Raw genomic sequence first — 14,872 nt, forward strand, 5'->3', positions numbered from 1 at the left:
AACAACTACAAACTGAAGAAACCAGCTTGGAGAAAGTTCTGGATGACAAAGAAGTAGCAAAAACCCTGTAGAGTTCAAAAATCGAAGATGACCACAGAAAAAAAGTACAGGAAGCACATTACCTGTGTCATCCCACCCCCCAGTCAAGAGCAGACGGGCGTCAGGAGGGGTCCGCTCAAAGGAAGCTCACCACAAGGGGAAAAGGAGAACCCCAGCAAGCCTCATTCTGCTACAGAGGCAGCGGCCTTCCCTACAGATGTCTCCTACAGTCTTCAACAATGCTGATTCTCACTGACAGAGCTGCCCAGAGCACACCCCTTGCCCCTCCCAAACTCCATCCACTCTCAGAGGCTAGTGCTGTCATTGCAGTGATACCTGCCTTCAGGGGCCCCAGTCACTGATGTGCCCTGATCTCAGGGATGGGGCACCACAGCACACTATACATGGGAGGGAGCTGCCACTGTTCTTGGCCCACATCTGGCCCCTGATCTTGACTTTGTCCCATCATTACCAGGACAGCGCCTGCTGCCCCGAGCCCCGTGGAGGGTCTTATATTGCAGCTCTAAACTATCACTGCTGGGTTGGGCTGCCACTGCTCTAAGCCTGAATCCTGACACATGGCTATAACAGACTACAAATGGAGTCATGCTGCTGCTCACCTGTGACTGCTCCATTGGGACCAGAGATGAGACTTTAACCACCATCGCCAGGCTATGCTACTCTGCATCCTGCTTCCAGGCCCCGATCTACCATTATACCTTATCATTTCAAGGTCTATGCCATTGTTGCATCCATGCATGCTGGCCAGAGTCCCTACAGTGAGGTCCTGAGACCCAAGTCCCAGTTCCATGGGAGATCTGCCCATGCATGCACCTCCAGACACCAGTTCCAAGCCATAGCAAGTGCACCTGGGCCCAGGACTCAGACAGTGTAGTAGGTCTGCATGCATCTGATTCTACAGCCCTAGCTCTGATATTGCTCTGTGCCAGCATGCCAGGCCAGAAGCCAAGGACTCCCTCTACTGGAACTTCCTCCAATGGGAAAAAAGTGAGAACAGGAAGGCCCAAAAGCTTTTGCTTTGGAAGATCCCAACAGCCCTACCTGCCTCTGCTACACGCAGGATCTCTAAAATATTTGCCAAAAGAAGATCCCTGCAGCATAGCCAATGTCAACCTCAGCCAATGCAGCTGCACAAAGATTACACCACTGGACCCACTCAAGACCAAAGATGCTGCATTTTACCCTCACCGGGCCCTTCGGCAGTCACCTCCAGGTAAGACTTTCCCCACTAAAGCCAATCTAACATAGAGCTCTATAAGCTGAAAAAGGACACAAATTAGTAACATGAAAACATACGAAACTATAAAATTTACTGGTCAAGTTGAATATATAGTCAAATTCAAAACTCCCTATTTGAGGTGTAAAGTTAGGTTATTTACGTCAAGGAACTAGATAGAGAAGAACAAATGAATTCCAAAATTAGTAGAAGAAATAAAAGAACAAACATGAGAAGAGAAATAAATGCAATAGAGATTAAAAAGACAACAGGAAAAAAGTAATGAAATTAAGAGCTGGATTTTGAAAGGGTAATTGATAAACCTTGAGCTAGACTCACCAGGAAAATGAAGACTCACAACAATAATATCAGAAAGCTCAGATGTAACAACATAAATACAAAGGATCACAGAGACTGTTATGAACAATTACATGCCAACAAAATTGATGATCTAGAAACAGATAAATGCCTAGAAACATACAAATTACCAGAACTGAATCATGGAGAAATAAAAATGAAAACCACAACAGGAAAGAGATTGAATCAGTTATCAAATACCTCCCAATCAACAAATGTCCAGGAACAGATGGCTTTACTGGTATATTCTACTAAACATTTAAAGAAAAATTAATACCAATCCTTCTCAAACTCCTCCAAGCAGAAGAGGAGGAGGGAATACTTCCAAATTCATGTTATGAGGGTACCCTGACACCAAAATCAGACAAGAACACTACAGGGAAAGAAAATTACCAGACAATATCCCAGATGAACATAGGTATAAAAAAACTCAACAAAATATTAACTATCCAAATTCAATGATATGTTAAAAAAATTATACACCATAGTCAAGTGTGATTTATTAGAGATGCAAAACTCATTCAAATCCACAAATCAATCCATGTGATACAGTACATTAACAAAATGAAGTATAAAAATTACATGATCCTCTTACTAGATGCAGAAAAAGAATGTGACAAAATTCAACATTTGTTTATGATAAAAACTCTCAACAAAGTGGGTATAGAAGGAAGTACCTCAACATAATAAAAGCCATATATAACAAACCCACAGCTAATATCGAGCTCCGTGGTGAAGACCTGAAAACTTTGCCAAACTCTAAGATCAGGAACAAAATAAGGACACCCACCCTTGCCAGTTTTATTTAGCGTAGTACTGAAGTCCTAGCCACAACTATTAGGCAAAACAAATAAACAAATAAAAACCCCACACAATAAAAAGCATCCAAATCAGAAAGTAAAAAGTAGAACTGTCCCTATTTGTAAGATTACATGATATTATATAGTGAAAGCCCCGAAGACTCCACCAAAAAAAAAACACCTGTTAGAATTAATAAATTCAAAACTTGCAGTATATGGAATCAGTATATAAATACCTGCTGCATTTCTATAAACTGATAAACTATCAGAAAGAGACATTTAAAAAACAATCCCATTTACCATGGCTTAAAAAAGAATAAAATACGTAGGAATAAAATTAACCAAGGTGATAAAAGTCCTGTACACTGAAAACTATGAAACATTGATAGGAGAAACTGAAGCAGACAAAAATAAATGGAAAACTGAAAGAATTAATCATTTTAAAATGTTCATACTACTCAAAGAGATCTCCAGATTCAATGAAATCTCTATGAAAATCCAAGAGCACTTTACACAGAAATAAAGAAGCAATCCTAATATGTGTGTGGTACCACAAAAGACCCCAAATAGCCAAAGTAATTCTGAATAAGAAAAACAAAGCTGGAAGCATCACATTCCCTGATTTCAAACAATATTACAGAACTACAGTAATCAAACTATAGCGGCATAAACACAGACACACAGATCAATGGAACAGAACAGAGAGGCCAGAAATAAACCCATGCATATATGGTCAATTAATTTGAGGCAAAAGAACCAAAATATGAAATAGAGAAAAGGATAGCCTCTTAAATAAATGGTATTGGGAAAACTGGAGAAAAAACTATGCAAAGAATGAAACTGGACCATCATTTTATACCACACACAAAATTTATCTCAAAATGTACTAAATATTTGAACATAAGACTAGAAACCATTAAACTCCTAGAAAAGCATACAGGCTATAAGATCCTTGGCATAGGTCTTGACGATGATTATTTTTGGACTTCATACCAAACAAAGCAAAGACAAAAAAGCAAACATAAACAAGTGAGACTACATTAAAGTAAAAAGCATCTGGACAGCAAAGGAAACCATAAACAAAATAATAATGCAGCCTACCAAATGGGAGAAAAAATTTGCAAATCATATATGGGGGTAATCTACAAAATACATAAAGAATTCACATTACCCAATAGAAACAACAACAACAACAAAACAAACAAAAAAACAAGTAACAATCCAATTAAAAAATGGGTAGAGATGGCAAATAGCTATAGGAAAAGGTGCTCAACAGCACTAATTATCAGGGAAATACAAACCAAAATCACGATGAGATATCAGCTCACACATATTAGAATGGGTATTATCAAAAAGACAAGAAATAACAAGGGCTGGCAAAGACGTGGAGAAAAGGAAACCCTTGTGCACTGTTGGGGGGAATGTAAACTGGTGCAGGCACTGTGGGAAACAGTATGGAGTTTTCTCAAAACTAAAAACAAAACTACCACATGATCCAGCAATTTCATTTCAGGGTATTTAAAGAAAACAAAAACACTAACTCATCAAAATATATGCACTCCCATGTTCATTTAAGTATTATTTATAGTAGCCAAGTTATCAAAACAACGCAAGGGTCCATCAATGGATTACTGAAGAAAGGAAATGTGGCAATACATATACACCAGAATATTATTCAGCCATAAAAAAGAAAAATCCTTGCCATTTGCGACAACACAGATGGACCTTGAGGGCATTATGTCAAGTGAAAAAAGTCAGACAGAGAAAGACAAATACAGTATGATCTCACTTATAAGATAAATAAGTCACGGAACAATAATGTACAGCATATTGGCTATAGTTAATAATATTGTTTTGCAAATCTGAAAGTTGCTGAAAGACTAGGTCTTAAAAGTTCTCATCAGAGAAGAAAAACATTTTGTAAGAATGTATGGTGATGAGATTTAACTCAACTTCAGAAATTGTTTCACAAATGTGTATAAATATCAAATCATTATGTTGGACACGTGAAACTAATGTAATATTATATATTAACTAACCTCTGTTAAAACAAAAGCAAAACAAAATATTCTAATCCTATAATGGTGGTATGTAAATCACTTTGAACTCAAGCATATAGGTTCACAAACAAAAGTGTTAAAAACAACTATAGCTACAACATTATTTTAATGGATATACAATATAGAAAGATGTATATTGGGATATCAAAATAAATAGTTAGGGACATGGAAAAAGGTATAATTTTCTGATGTAACTGAAGCTGTTATCAACTTCAAGTTGACAATTATAACTATAACACATATAATGAAAGCCATGGTTAACTACAGAGCCAAAACCTTTAATAGGTACACAAATGATAAAGAAAAAAGAATCAAAGTATAATACTATTTAAAAAATCAAGTTACAAAGACAGTAAGAGAAGAAGAAGCTACAGAACTACAAATCAACCACAAAGCAATTAACAAAATGGCAATAGTAAGTCTTTACCTATCTAAGTGTAAATCGTTTAAGTTCTCCAGTTAAAAGACACAGTATAACTAAATGGATAAAAAAACATAAAACCTAACTATATGTTGCTTAAAAGAGACTGACTCAAGTTTTTAGGATGCTCACAAACTGAATGCAAAAGGATCGAAAAGGGTATATCCCATGCAAATGGAAACCAAAAGAGCACAAGGGTAACTATAATTATATCACACAAAAGAGATTTTAAGTCAAGAACTATAACAAAAAGCAAAAGTTGTCATTACATAATGAAAATAATCAATCCATCATGAGGAAATAACTACTGTAAACATATGTACCATATACTGGAGCACCTTAATATATTAAACAATTATTAATAGATCTGAAGGGGGAAATAGCAATTTAATAGTAGGGAAATTCAATACCTCACTTTCAACAATGGATAGATTATCCAGGCAGAAAATCAATAATGAATAAAATACTTTAACGATACTTGAGACCCAGTGGCCCTAACATACATATACATGCCATTCCATCCAACAGCAGCAGAATACATATTCTTCTCAAGCGCACACAGAACATTCTCCAGGTTTGATCACATGACAGGCCACAAAATATATCTTAAAATATATCTTAGCAAATTTAAGAAGATGGGAATCATACCAAGCATCTTTTCTGGCCACAACAGAACGAAACTAGAAATCATTAACAGAAGGAAAGCTGAAAAATTCACAAATATATAGAGATTAAACAACACACCCATGAACAAACAATGGGTCAAAAATTAATCAAAAGGAAAATCAAGAAATATCTTCAAGTAAACTAAAATGGAAATGTAACACATCAAAATCGATGGGATGCACCCAGAACAGTTTAAAAGGGAAGTTTATAAAAACAAATGCCTACATTGAGAAGCAAGAAAGTTCCCAAATAAGCAGTTTCATACTATACCTGAAGGAACTAGAAAAAGGGCAAACAAAGCCCAAAGTTAGTAGAGGAAGGAAATAACAAAAATTCAAACAGAAATAAATTAAATAGAGACCAGAAAAGAAATAGAAAAGATTAAAGAAACTAAAAGTAGGTTCTCAAAAAAGATTTTTTAAAAATTGACAAACCTCCACCTAAACTCACCACCAAGAAATGTGAGGACTCAAATAGAAAAAAAATTATTCATGAAAGAGGAGACATTATGGCCAATTCCACAAAAATACAAAGGCTCACAAACAACTACTCTGATCAATTACTCATCAACCATTTAGCCAACCTAGAAGAGATGGATAAATTCTTAGAACTATGCCATTTAACGAATGCTAAATCATGAAAAAATAGAAAATCTGGACAGATTAATAAAAAGATTGAACCAATAATCAACCATCTCCCACCACAAAAAAACCCCAGGACCAGATGGTCTCACTAGTGACTCCTACTAAACATTTAAAGAAGAATTAACACCAATCCTTCTCAAACTCTGTCAAAAAACTGAAGAAGAGAGAACACTTCCAAACTCATTTTAAGAGGCCGATATTACCCGATCCAAAGCCAGACACTACGAGAAAAGAAAATTACAGATCAATATTCCTAACGATTACAGATGCAAAAATTCTCAACAAAAAATTAGGAAACCAAATCCAATGGCACTTTCAAAGGATCATGCACAATGATCAAGTGGGATTTATTCCAGGGAGGAAAGGATGCCTTAACAGAGGCAAATCAATTGATATAATTAATGTAGCATACTAATAAAATGAAACGAAAAAATCATATCTTAATATGCAAAAAAAGCATTTAACAAAATACAAAATCTTTTCATAACAAAATTGCTTTAAAAATTTGGTATGGCACCAATGTTCCTTAGCGTAATAAAGGCTCTATATATGACAAGTCTACAGCTCACACCATACTCAAGAGTGCAAAGTTAAAATCCATTCTTCTAACATCTGGAACAAGATAGAGATACCCTCTCTCACCATTTCTATTCTGCATATTATTGGAAGTCCTAACCATGGTAATTAAGCAAGAAAGAGAAATAAAGGCATCCATACTAGAAGGGAAGAAATAAAATTATCCCTATTTGGAGATGACATGATCTTTTATCTAAAAAGTCCTAATGACTCCACTAAAACAGAATAAATGATTTATGTAAATTTGTAAAATACAAAACCCACATACATATATATCAGTTGCATTTCTGTACACTAAAAACAACCCATCACCAAGAGAAATTAAGAGAGTAATCCCATTTGCAATAGCATAGAAAAAACAGTAAAATACTTCCAAATAAATTTAACTAAAGAGGTATAAGACTTATACATTGAAAACTATAAGACATTGATGAAAGAGACTGAAGAAGACACAAATAAATGGAAATATACCTTGTGTTCTTGAACTAGAAGACTTAATATTGAGAAAATGTCCATACTACCCAAAGCAATCTACAGATTCAAATGCAACCCCTATCAAATTTCCATGGCGTTTATCACAGAAATAGAAAAAAAGTGTGTCCTAAACTTGGACCATGCAAAGTCAAAGTAATCCAGAGAGGAACAAAGCCGGAGGCATCACACTACCTAGTTTCAAGCATATTACAAAGCTACAGTAATCAAAAAAGTATGATACTGGCATAAAAACAGACACAAAGACTAATGTAAAAAAAAATAAAGAGCCCATGTATAAATCGACACATATATGACCAACTAATTTTTTTTTTAAGATTTTATTTATTTTTAGAGAGGGAAGGGAGGGAGATAGAGAGAGAAACATCAATGTGTGGTTGCTGGGGGTCATAGCCTGCAACCCAACCATGTACCCTGACTGGGAATTGAACCTGCGACACTTTGGTTCGCAGCCCATGCTCAATCCACTGAGCTACGCCAGCCAGGGCTTGACCAACTAATTTTTGACAAAGGAACAAGAACACACAATGGGAAAATGACAGTCTCTTCAATAAATGATGTTGGAAAAACTGGATAGCCACATGAAAAGAATGAAACTGGATCCTTAATTTACACCACTCACAAAAATTAACTTGAAATGAATCAAAGACTTAAACATAAGACCTGAAACTGTAAAACTACTGGAAGAAAATATAAGGAAAAAGATCCTTGTTAATGATTTCTTGTATAAGACACCAAAAGTACAGGCAATGAAAACTAAAATAAATAAGTGGGACTACATTAAAGAGCTTCTGCACACAAAAAGAAACACAATAAATTCAAAGCAGCAATCAAAAGAATGGGAGAAAATATCCCTGAACAATATCTCTAATAAGAGGTTAATATCCCAAATATATAAAGAATTCAAGGAACTCAACAGGCAAAAAAGAAAAAAGATGCAACTAAACAAATGGGCAATGAACTTGAATAGATATTTTTCGAAAGAAGACATAAAAATGTCACTCTACACCTGTTATGATTTCTTTTATCCAGGGCTTTCTTTTACAAGAAGCCCTGACTGGTATGGCTCAGTGGATTGAGCATCGGCCCTAAAACCAAAGAGTTGCTGGTTCGATTCCCTGTCTGGGCACATGCCTGGGTTGTGGGACAGGTCCCCAGTAGGGGGTGCATGAGAGGCAACCACACATGTTTCTCTCCCTCTCTTTCTCCCTCCCTTCCCTTCTGTCTAAAAATAAATAAATAAAAAGGCAAGAGATAAATGTTGGTAAGGATGTGGAAAAAAGGGAACCCTTACACACTACTGTGGGAATGTAAAATGGTACACCCATTAAAGAAAACAGTACAGAAGTTCCTCAAAAATTTAAAATCTGAACTACCATCTATCTGATCCAGCAATCCTATCCTTAGTTATATATCTAAAAGACTTAAAATCTATAGTTCAAAGAGATCCCTGCACACTCACAGTCATTGCAACATTTTTCTTGATAGCATGGATATGGAACAACTTAAGTGTCCAACGACAGTAAGTAGATAAATGGATTATACACACACAAAACTATTATTCAGCCATGAGGAATAAGGAAATCTTGCCTTGTATAACATGTTCTACTGAGTAATAGAATTTGAGGGCATTATAATAATTGAAAGAAGGCAGACAGAGAAAAACAAATACTGTACAATATTACTTATATGTAAAATCTAAAAGAGCTAAATTTGTATAAACCAGTACAATGGTAGTTTTGAGGACCTAGGGTATAGGCCATTGGGGAGATGTTGTTTGGGAGTAGAAACCTGCAACCAGTAGAGAAATAAGCCCTGGAGAGCTAATTTACAGCATAGTGATTATGGTCAACAACACAGTTTTATAAATTTCAAGGTTGCTAAAAGACTAGATCTGAAATGTTCTCACCATAAAAAAGAAAGATAATTATGTGACGTGATAGAGGTGTTAACTAACACTACTGTAGCACTGATTTTGCAATATAGAAACATATAAAAACAAGTTGTATACCTTAAACTTACAGACTGTTATATGTTAAGTATACCTCAATCTAAAAATAACCTGGAAGGGCTGTTTATTTAATAAATAAATGAAAAAGGAAGGGAATGACTTACTTTTCAAAGAACTTGTTCAGATGGTGGTTATTTTTCTGTTTAACACTGACTATAAGAAGTCAAGATTCAAGTAACCATAGTTCAGTAGCCCAAGAAACGTGAAAACGTTATACAATGTCAGAACTTGACAAGCACTTAAAGTATCCTTTTTTATTTGTTCCCATTTTCACATTTCCCATTTAAAATGTTCAAGAAACGGAACCTATGTTTCATTTAATAATCTAACAACTCTTGTGAATAAAACTCAAGTAAATATCAAAATATTTCTAATATATAAAGATATAAAAGAGAGTCGATGTTAATAAAATAATAAGATCTTCTACCTTCTGGATCATAGGTTTGAAAAACTCTCCTGGCTTGTTCTGAAGGAGCCTCAGGTGCAACTAAAGCCATATCCTGAAAAGATAAAAAGGATGCCATCAACTAGCCACAATGTCATGACATTAAAAATGAACAAAAGAAATACTAGGCTAAAATGAAGAACTGATGACATTTGGAGGCAGAAGACTGACTTACATTTAAAATCATAGATTGGTGACTAAATAAGTCACAAACTCTCTGGGTCTTAAAAAATAGGAAAAAGCAATCCTTCAACTATAAAGAACTGTTGTGAGAATGACATGCAAAACTTTATATAAAAACACTTAAAGTATAATATTATATAGATAATTACTATAAAAAGGCAATCTGCAATTATTAATGACATATATTTACTTTATATTATTGTCCAAGCAAGAAGAAATATTACTTAAATATACTTAAAATATACTCTAGTTTTCAAATATTTGAAAAGTCAATTTAGAGATATATGACAGCAAACAACCTCACAGCAATGCACTTGAAGTTTATTACTTTAGTGAGCATGTAACAGCAAACCTAGCCACAGATCAACACCAAGTTCTTCATGTCCAGAATTTTAATTTTTCTTAACCCTAAGGAAATATTGAAAAGGCAGAAGTAGTTCTTTTTCCCACATAACTAATTCTCAATAATCAATAGTAAGTGATCAGTATTACATATTACCATATAGTAATATAGTAATCAATATTGCAATTTAATAAAAATAAGGACAAATTCAGTGTTATTTTGGATCCTATGCAAACTTTACTCCACATATGTAAACTGTTAGGAAATTCTACTGCTTTACTGACATGAACCTAGAATCTAGGCTCCAAAAGTTTTCCTCTATTTACAGCTTTAGTTTAAGCCTTTGTCTATAATTATGTTCACTCAGACAAACCTCAACAGAGAACAAGTTCACAAGTATTCCTTTTTACCATCGTGAATATTTTTTAAAGATGTGGGGCATAAATGATAAATACAACCTAAAATGCTGTTCCTCTGTGGAAACAAATTTTCATAAGAAATGTAGTGATGCACTTTTGTCCTAATCAGCCCCCCTTTACCTCACAGAGGAAGGAACAAACTGTGAGAATCAATTGTAATAGTTCTCACTCAACCACGAGACCAGGTGCCTGAGCGCCACCCTCACAGTATGTTCAGTTTACATGGGAATATAAATCAGATGGGAGTGGGAATTAAAATGAGGCAATCTATGCAAGCTCTTATACATTTTTAAGTACTAGAAGATAAAGTGAAACAATTCTGATTCTTTTAAAACATAATGTGTAATTATTTCCCATTTACCATCCCTTAATAGCAACTTTTAGGGTCTCCTCAAGATAATTTTGCAGAAAATATGCATGTCATGTTCCATGTTTTCAACTGGCATAACTTTCAATGTCTTTCTGATTTTACAACCCAGTCTTTTATTGCTATATACTTGGACTGTCTAATCTTTTGTTATTATAAAAAATGCTGCGCCAAATAAACCTGAACATGTAATTTCATACATGTGCCATTGTATTTGTAGGACAGAGCTCCAGTGAGGATTGCCAAGTCAAAGGAAGAATTCATTTATAATTTTGGTAAATACTGCTATATTCTTGGATTGTGTTTATTCATTTAACCTATTCTGAATAATATTTCTTAAAATTGTGTCCTTTTTCTACTACATCAGCAATGTTGTCTTAGCTCCATAATTGATTTTTTATCAAAGCTAGGACTATAGCATCAGCTCTCAACATTAGGGAGAAATTACTAACATTAGGGCTATTATTATTATTATTCCTTAGCATCTCTTATCACTCTCAAAACTTAACTGCAAAAATTTCTACATTTATTCTACTATAAGCTTTAGATCCCTTAATTATTTTCAACTCTACTCTCTTTTTTTAACTTTTCCCTTTAAGCGATTGTTGGAATTTGTAGATAAACACCATACTCTGAAATTCTGGCTGAGGAGAAGGTATACAGCAGTGCATGAGGTTTTTATGCAGAAGGGAGTCTATAACAGAACAAGATGAGCCTACAGTCATTCCTTCTATTCAACTGTTGCATTTCAACCTTCCTTTGTTGCCAGCAAGTGATAAGGAAATGATTGAAATTAGTTTTAAAACATTACTTTGACTTTTTAAAATATTACTTAATACCGTGATCTAAACAGAGGGAAAGGAAATCATTTTTCTTGGCCAATAAAGCAAAAGAATCTTTTTGAGGGAAGTGGTGGCAGAGGATGTAATTGAAGCATTCCTTTAATATTTCTATAGATTGAAGTTATAGAACATTACCACTGTTTATAAACTTAGGGATATGAGGAATATTCCAGTTTTAGCCACAGAAAAAGGTTTATATCAAATGCTCCAGCATGAAAGATTTCAGAAAACACAGGAGCATAAAAAAGAATTTAAAATTAACTATAGGATGCCTTGTCTTTAAGTTCCAAGTGCTACAAGTAAAAAATAGTGTGCTAATATCAAAAGGAATTAAAGTAGACTTAATAAAAAGTTCACCAGATATCTCTTGCTCTGGTTATGAATACATATAAAACTTAGGCTTTAGAAAACATGCTATTACTCTTATTTGAATAGGCCATATATGCTGGCCTAATATTTGAAAGTTCGGCAAAATTCCTGATGTATTCTGGTTTAATAAATGCTCGTTTGTAGAACAGAAGCTGGGTTGGTTTTTTGTTGTTGTTGTTGTTTTTTGTTTGTTTTTCTGTAATTGGTGGCATGATTTAGCCTGTAGCCCATGGTTTGCTGACCCACTATTTAGAGAATAGAAATATTACTTTGAGAGAATATAAATATTCTCTAAATAGTCTCCCCAAAATGCTCTAACACTGATTAAACGTGCCTTCTTTTGGATACACCTGCAGATATAAAGACATCTTAATCACCTTAACAGGTTTTACAAAGAAAATATTTTGGCTCTCGTTTGAAAGAGAAAATTCTAGCTAGAAGGAACAGAATCACAAAAGGCAGGGAGAGTAAGTTAGCATAGCACGTGGGGGAGCTGAAAAAGTTGAAGAGGACAGTGAACTGTGAGAGAAAAGGAATAGTTAGGAAGGGAAATTAGCTTTGATGGGAGAATGAATTTGATTTTGAACATTCAGAGTCTGGAGGTGATGGTTAAACACCCAAATAGAGAACATGGAGTTACCTTCCTTTTTTTAAACAATTTTTTTCAATTACAGTTCACATTCAATATTATTTCATACTAGTTTCAGGTGTACAGCTTAATGGTTAGACATTTATGCAGTCATCTTAACTCTTGGCACACTGTGAACACCCCATGGCTGCCAGCTGTGTCCTGCTTCTGGGCCAGCAGAACTAAGACCTGTGCACCAGAGGAGATTAGGGCTAGAGAACCTACCAGGTAAGATACTGAAACAGATGAAAGCAGGTTACTTCAGAGATATCAGAAGAGAGTATTTCCAAAAAGGAATTTAGATAACTTACTGGGCTGCAGTTTAGAAGTTTTGAAACAAGTATCTCAAAACTCTATATATGAGGAAACAACAAAAAGCCCACATGTGAACTACCTAAACAGAAATTCCTTTTTCTCCCCAAAACCAACCCAATGGTATCAGTCAAGTTCCACATCATAAAACCATCAATTCTAACTGTCATTACTAGTAAAACAAATTATGTCTTGAATGATTCAAAGAACATCTTGCTTTGTTCCTTTGGTCTCAGTGATACACTAACAGATAATTTGTTAAACTCCTTAGGAATTAACTGCTCTTAATCATACCACTTATTTTAAGATATGTTTATATTACAGGAGGGAAAGGGTGGAAAGAAAAGAAAGTATGGCGTTAAAAAAAAGATTACAGTAAATTCTAACGAATGCACTCCAAAAGTTTTCAGCCACATACCAAAAACAGTACAGTCTTCTAAATTGATAATTGGCTTGCTTATTTTGAGTACTTACGATGCTTTTTAGATTATTTAGAAAACAATCTTAGTTAAAACTTGTTTAAATATATGTTTCATGTTTCTAAATGAAATCGAAGTTACAAAACTACTTATTTCTATTGAACTGTTTCATGCTAGAATCTTACAGTCAAGACGATAGTATACACAGACATAGCTCACTTCTTTGCACAATCACATCAAAATTACAACTAAAATATAGAACCATCACTTAGAAACGCCAGAGATCGAGTTGAATGGAAGTCTGACAACTATGGAATTAAAAAAAACACATCCATTGAGACTGGTAGGAGGGGCACAGATGCAGAATGGGCTCACTCCACACCCATGTGGGGGGATAAAAATTTGGGAGGGGTATCTTGGGAGCTAGGAGTCCCAACCCCACACCAGGCCCCAGGGTTCCACTGCCATGAAGATAAGTCCCCACAACTTCTGACTGCCAATCAGCAGGGATTGAATTCATGGAAGAAACTGTTGGAGCCCCAAGCAATTCTTCTGAAAGAACCCACACATGGACTCACATACACAGACTCACTCCCTCTGGGCTCTAGCACGAGGGTAGCAGCTTTGAAAGGCACCAGTGGTATACAGGGAGAAACTGAAGTGCCTGGCATCAAGATGAGCAGAGGTCATTGTCCCTTTTCTAAATCCTACCCCCACAGAGCCAGCAAGTTGGTGCCACACCTGAAACTCCATCAACCCGGCTAACGCTGTTTGATCTGCCTTGGAGATCTCCAGAAACTCCACCCCACCCAATTTCCAGGTCCACGCAAGCTGCTTTTCCATGAATGGCTGGTCTTGGCTCATGCTTCACAACTTCTTAAATCTTATCAAACAGGCAAGAGCTGGCTTCAGTGAGTCTCAGGCCCAGCGCCAACAACAGCAAGGCTAGATTCACAGCTTGGCTTCACCTTGGCTTCACCTTGGAATCTCCAAGCTCAACACAAGTAGTAGCCATCTCAGATGGCTTTATAGCTCATGCAGGGTGGCCTTGGACAGGACACAGGAGGGGGCTGACCTTGGCCTGCACCACCCAGGAAACCCCAGAGCCTGCGAACCCAGTGGACAGCTACAGAGTCATCAGAGCACCACCACTACTGATCTGCCACATCAGAGTGGACATTGGTAGTCAGTGGTCACAGCCAGTCCTTGCAGCTGACTGGCCTGCTAAATCCATCCCATTGA

The 14,872-nt window shown here is 35.7% G+C and overlaps 1 protein-coding gene across 3 annotated transcripts in view; it reads right to left on the minus strand.

Annotated features, from left to right (window-relative positions):
• The window catches only part of MINDY3 (MINDY lysine 48 deubiquitinase 3), a 101,359-nt gene that overhangs the window by 20,526 nt on the left and 65,961 nt on the right, over positions 1-14,872 (minus strand). For all 3 annotated transcript variants that reach the window (XM_045858087.1, XM_045858089.1, XM_045858088.1), the window contains one exon: positions 9,731-9,803. In XM_045858087.1, the coding sequence (XP_045714043.1) occupies positions 9,731-9,803 (73 nt within the window). The remainder of the gene's footprint in view (positions 1-9,730; positions 9,804-14,872) is intronic.

This window comes from Phyllostomus hastatus, unplaced genomic scaffold (genome assembly GCF_019186645.2).
Source record: "Phyllostomus hastatus isolate PE091 unplaced genomic scaffold, TTU_PhHast_1.1 phas_scaffold_1674, whole genome shotgun sequence".
Lineage (NCBI taxonomy): Eukaryota > Metazoa > Chordata > Mammalia > Chiroptera > Phyllostomidae > Phyllostomus > Phyllostomus hastatus.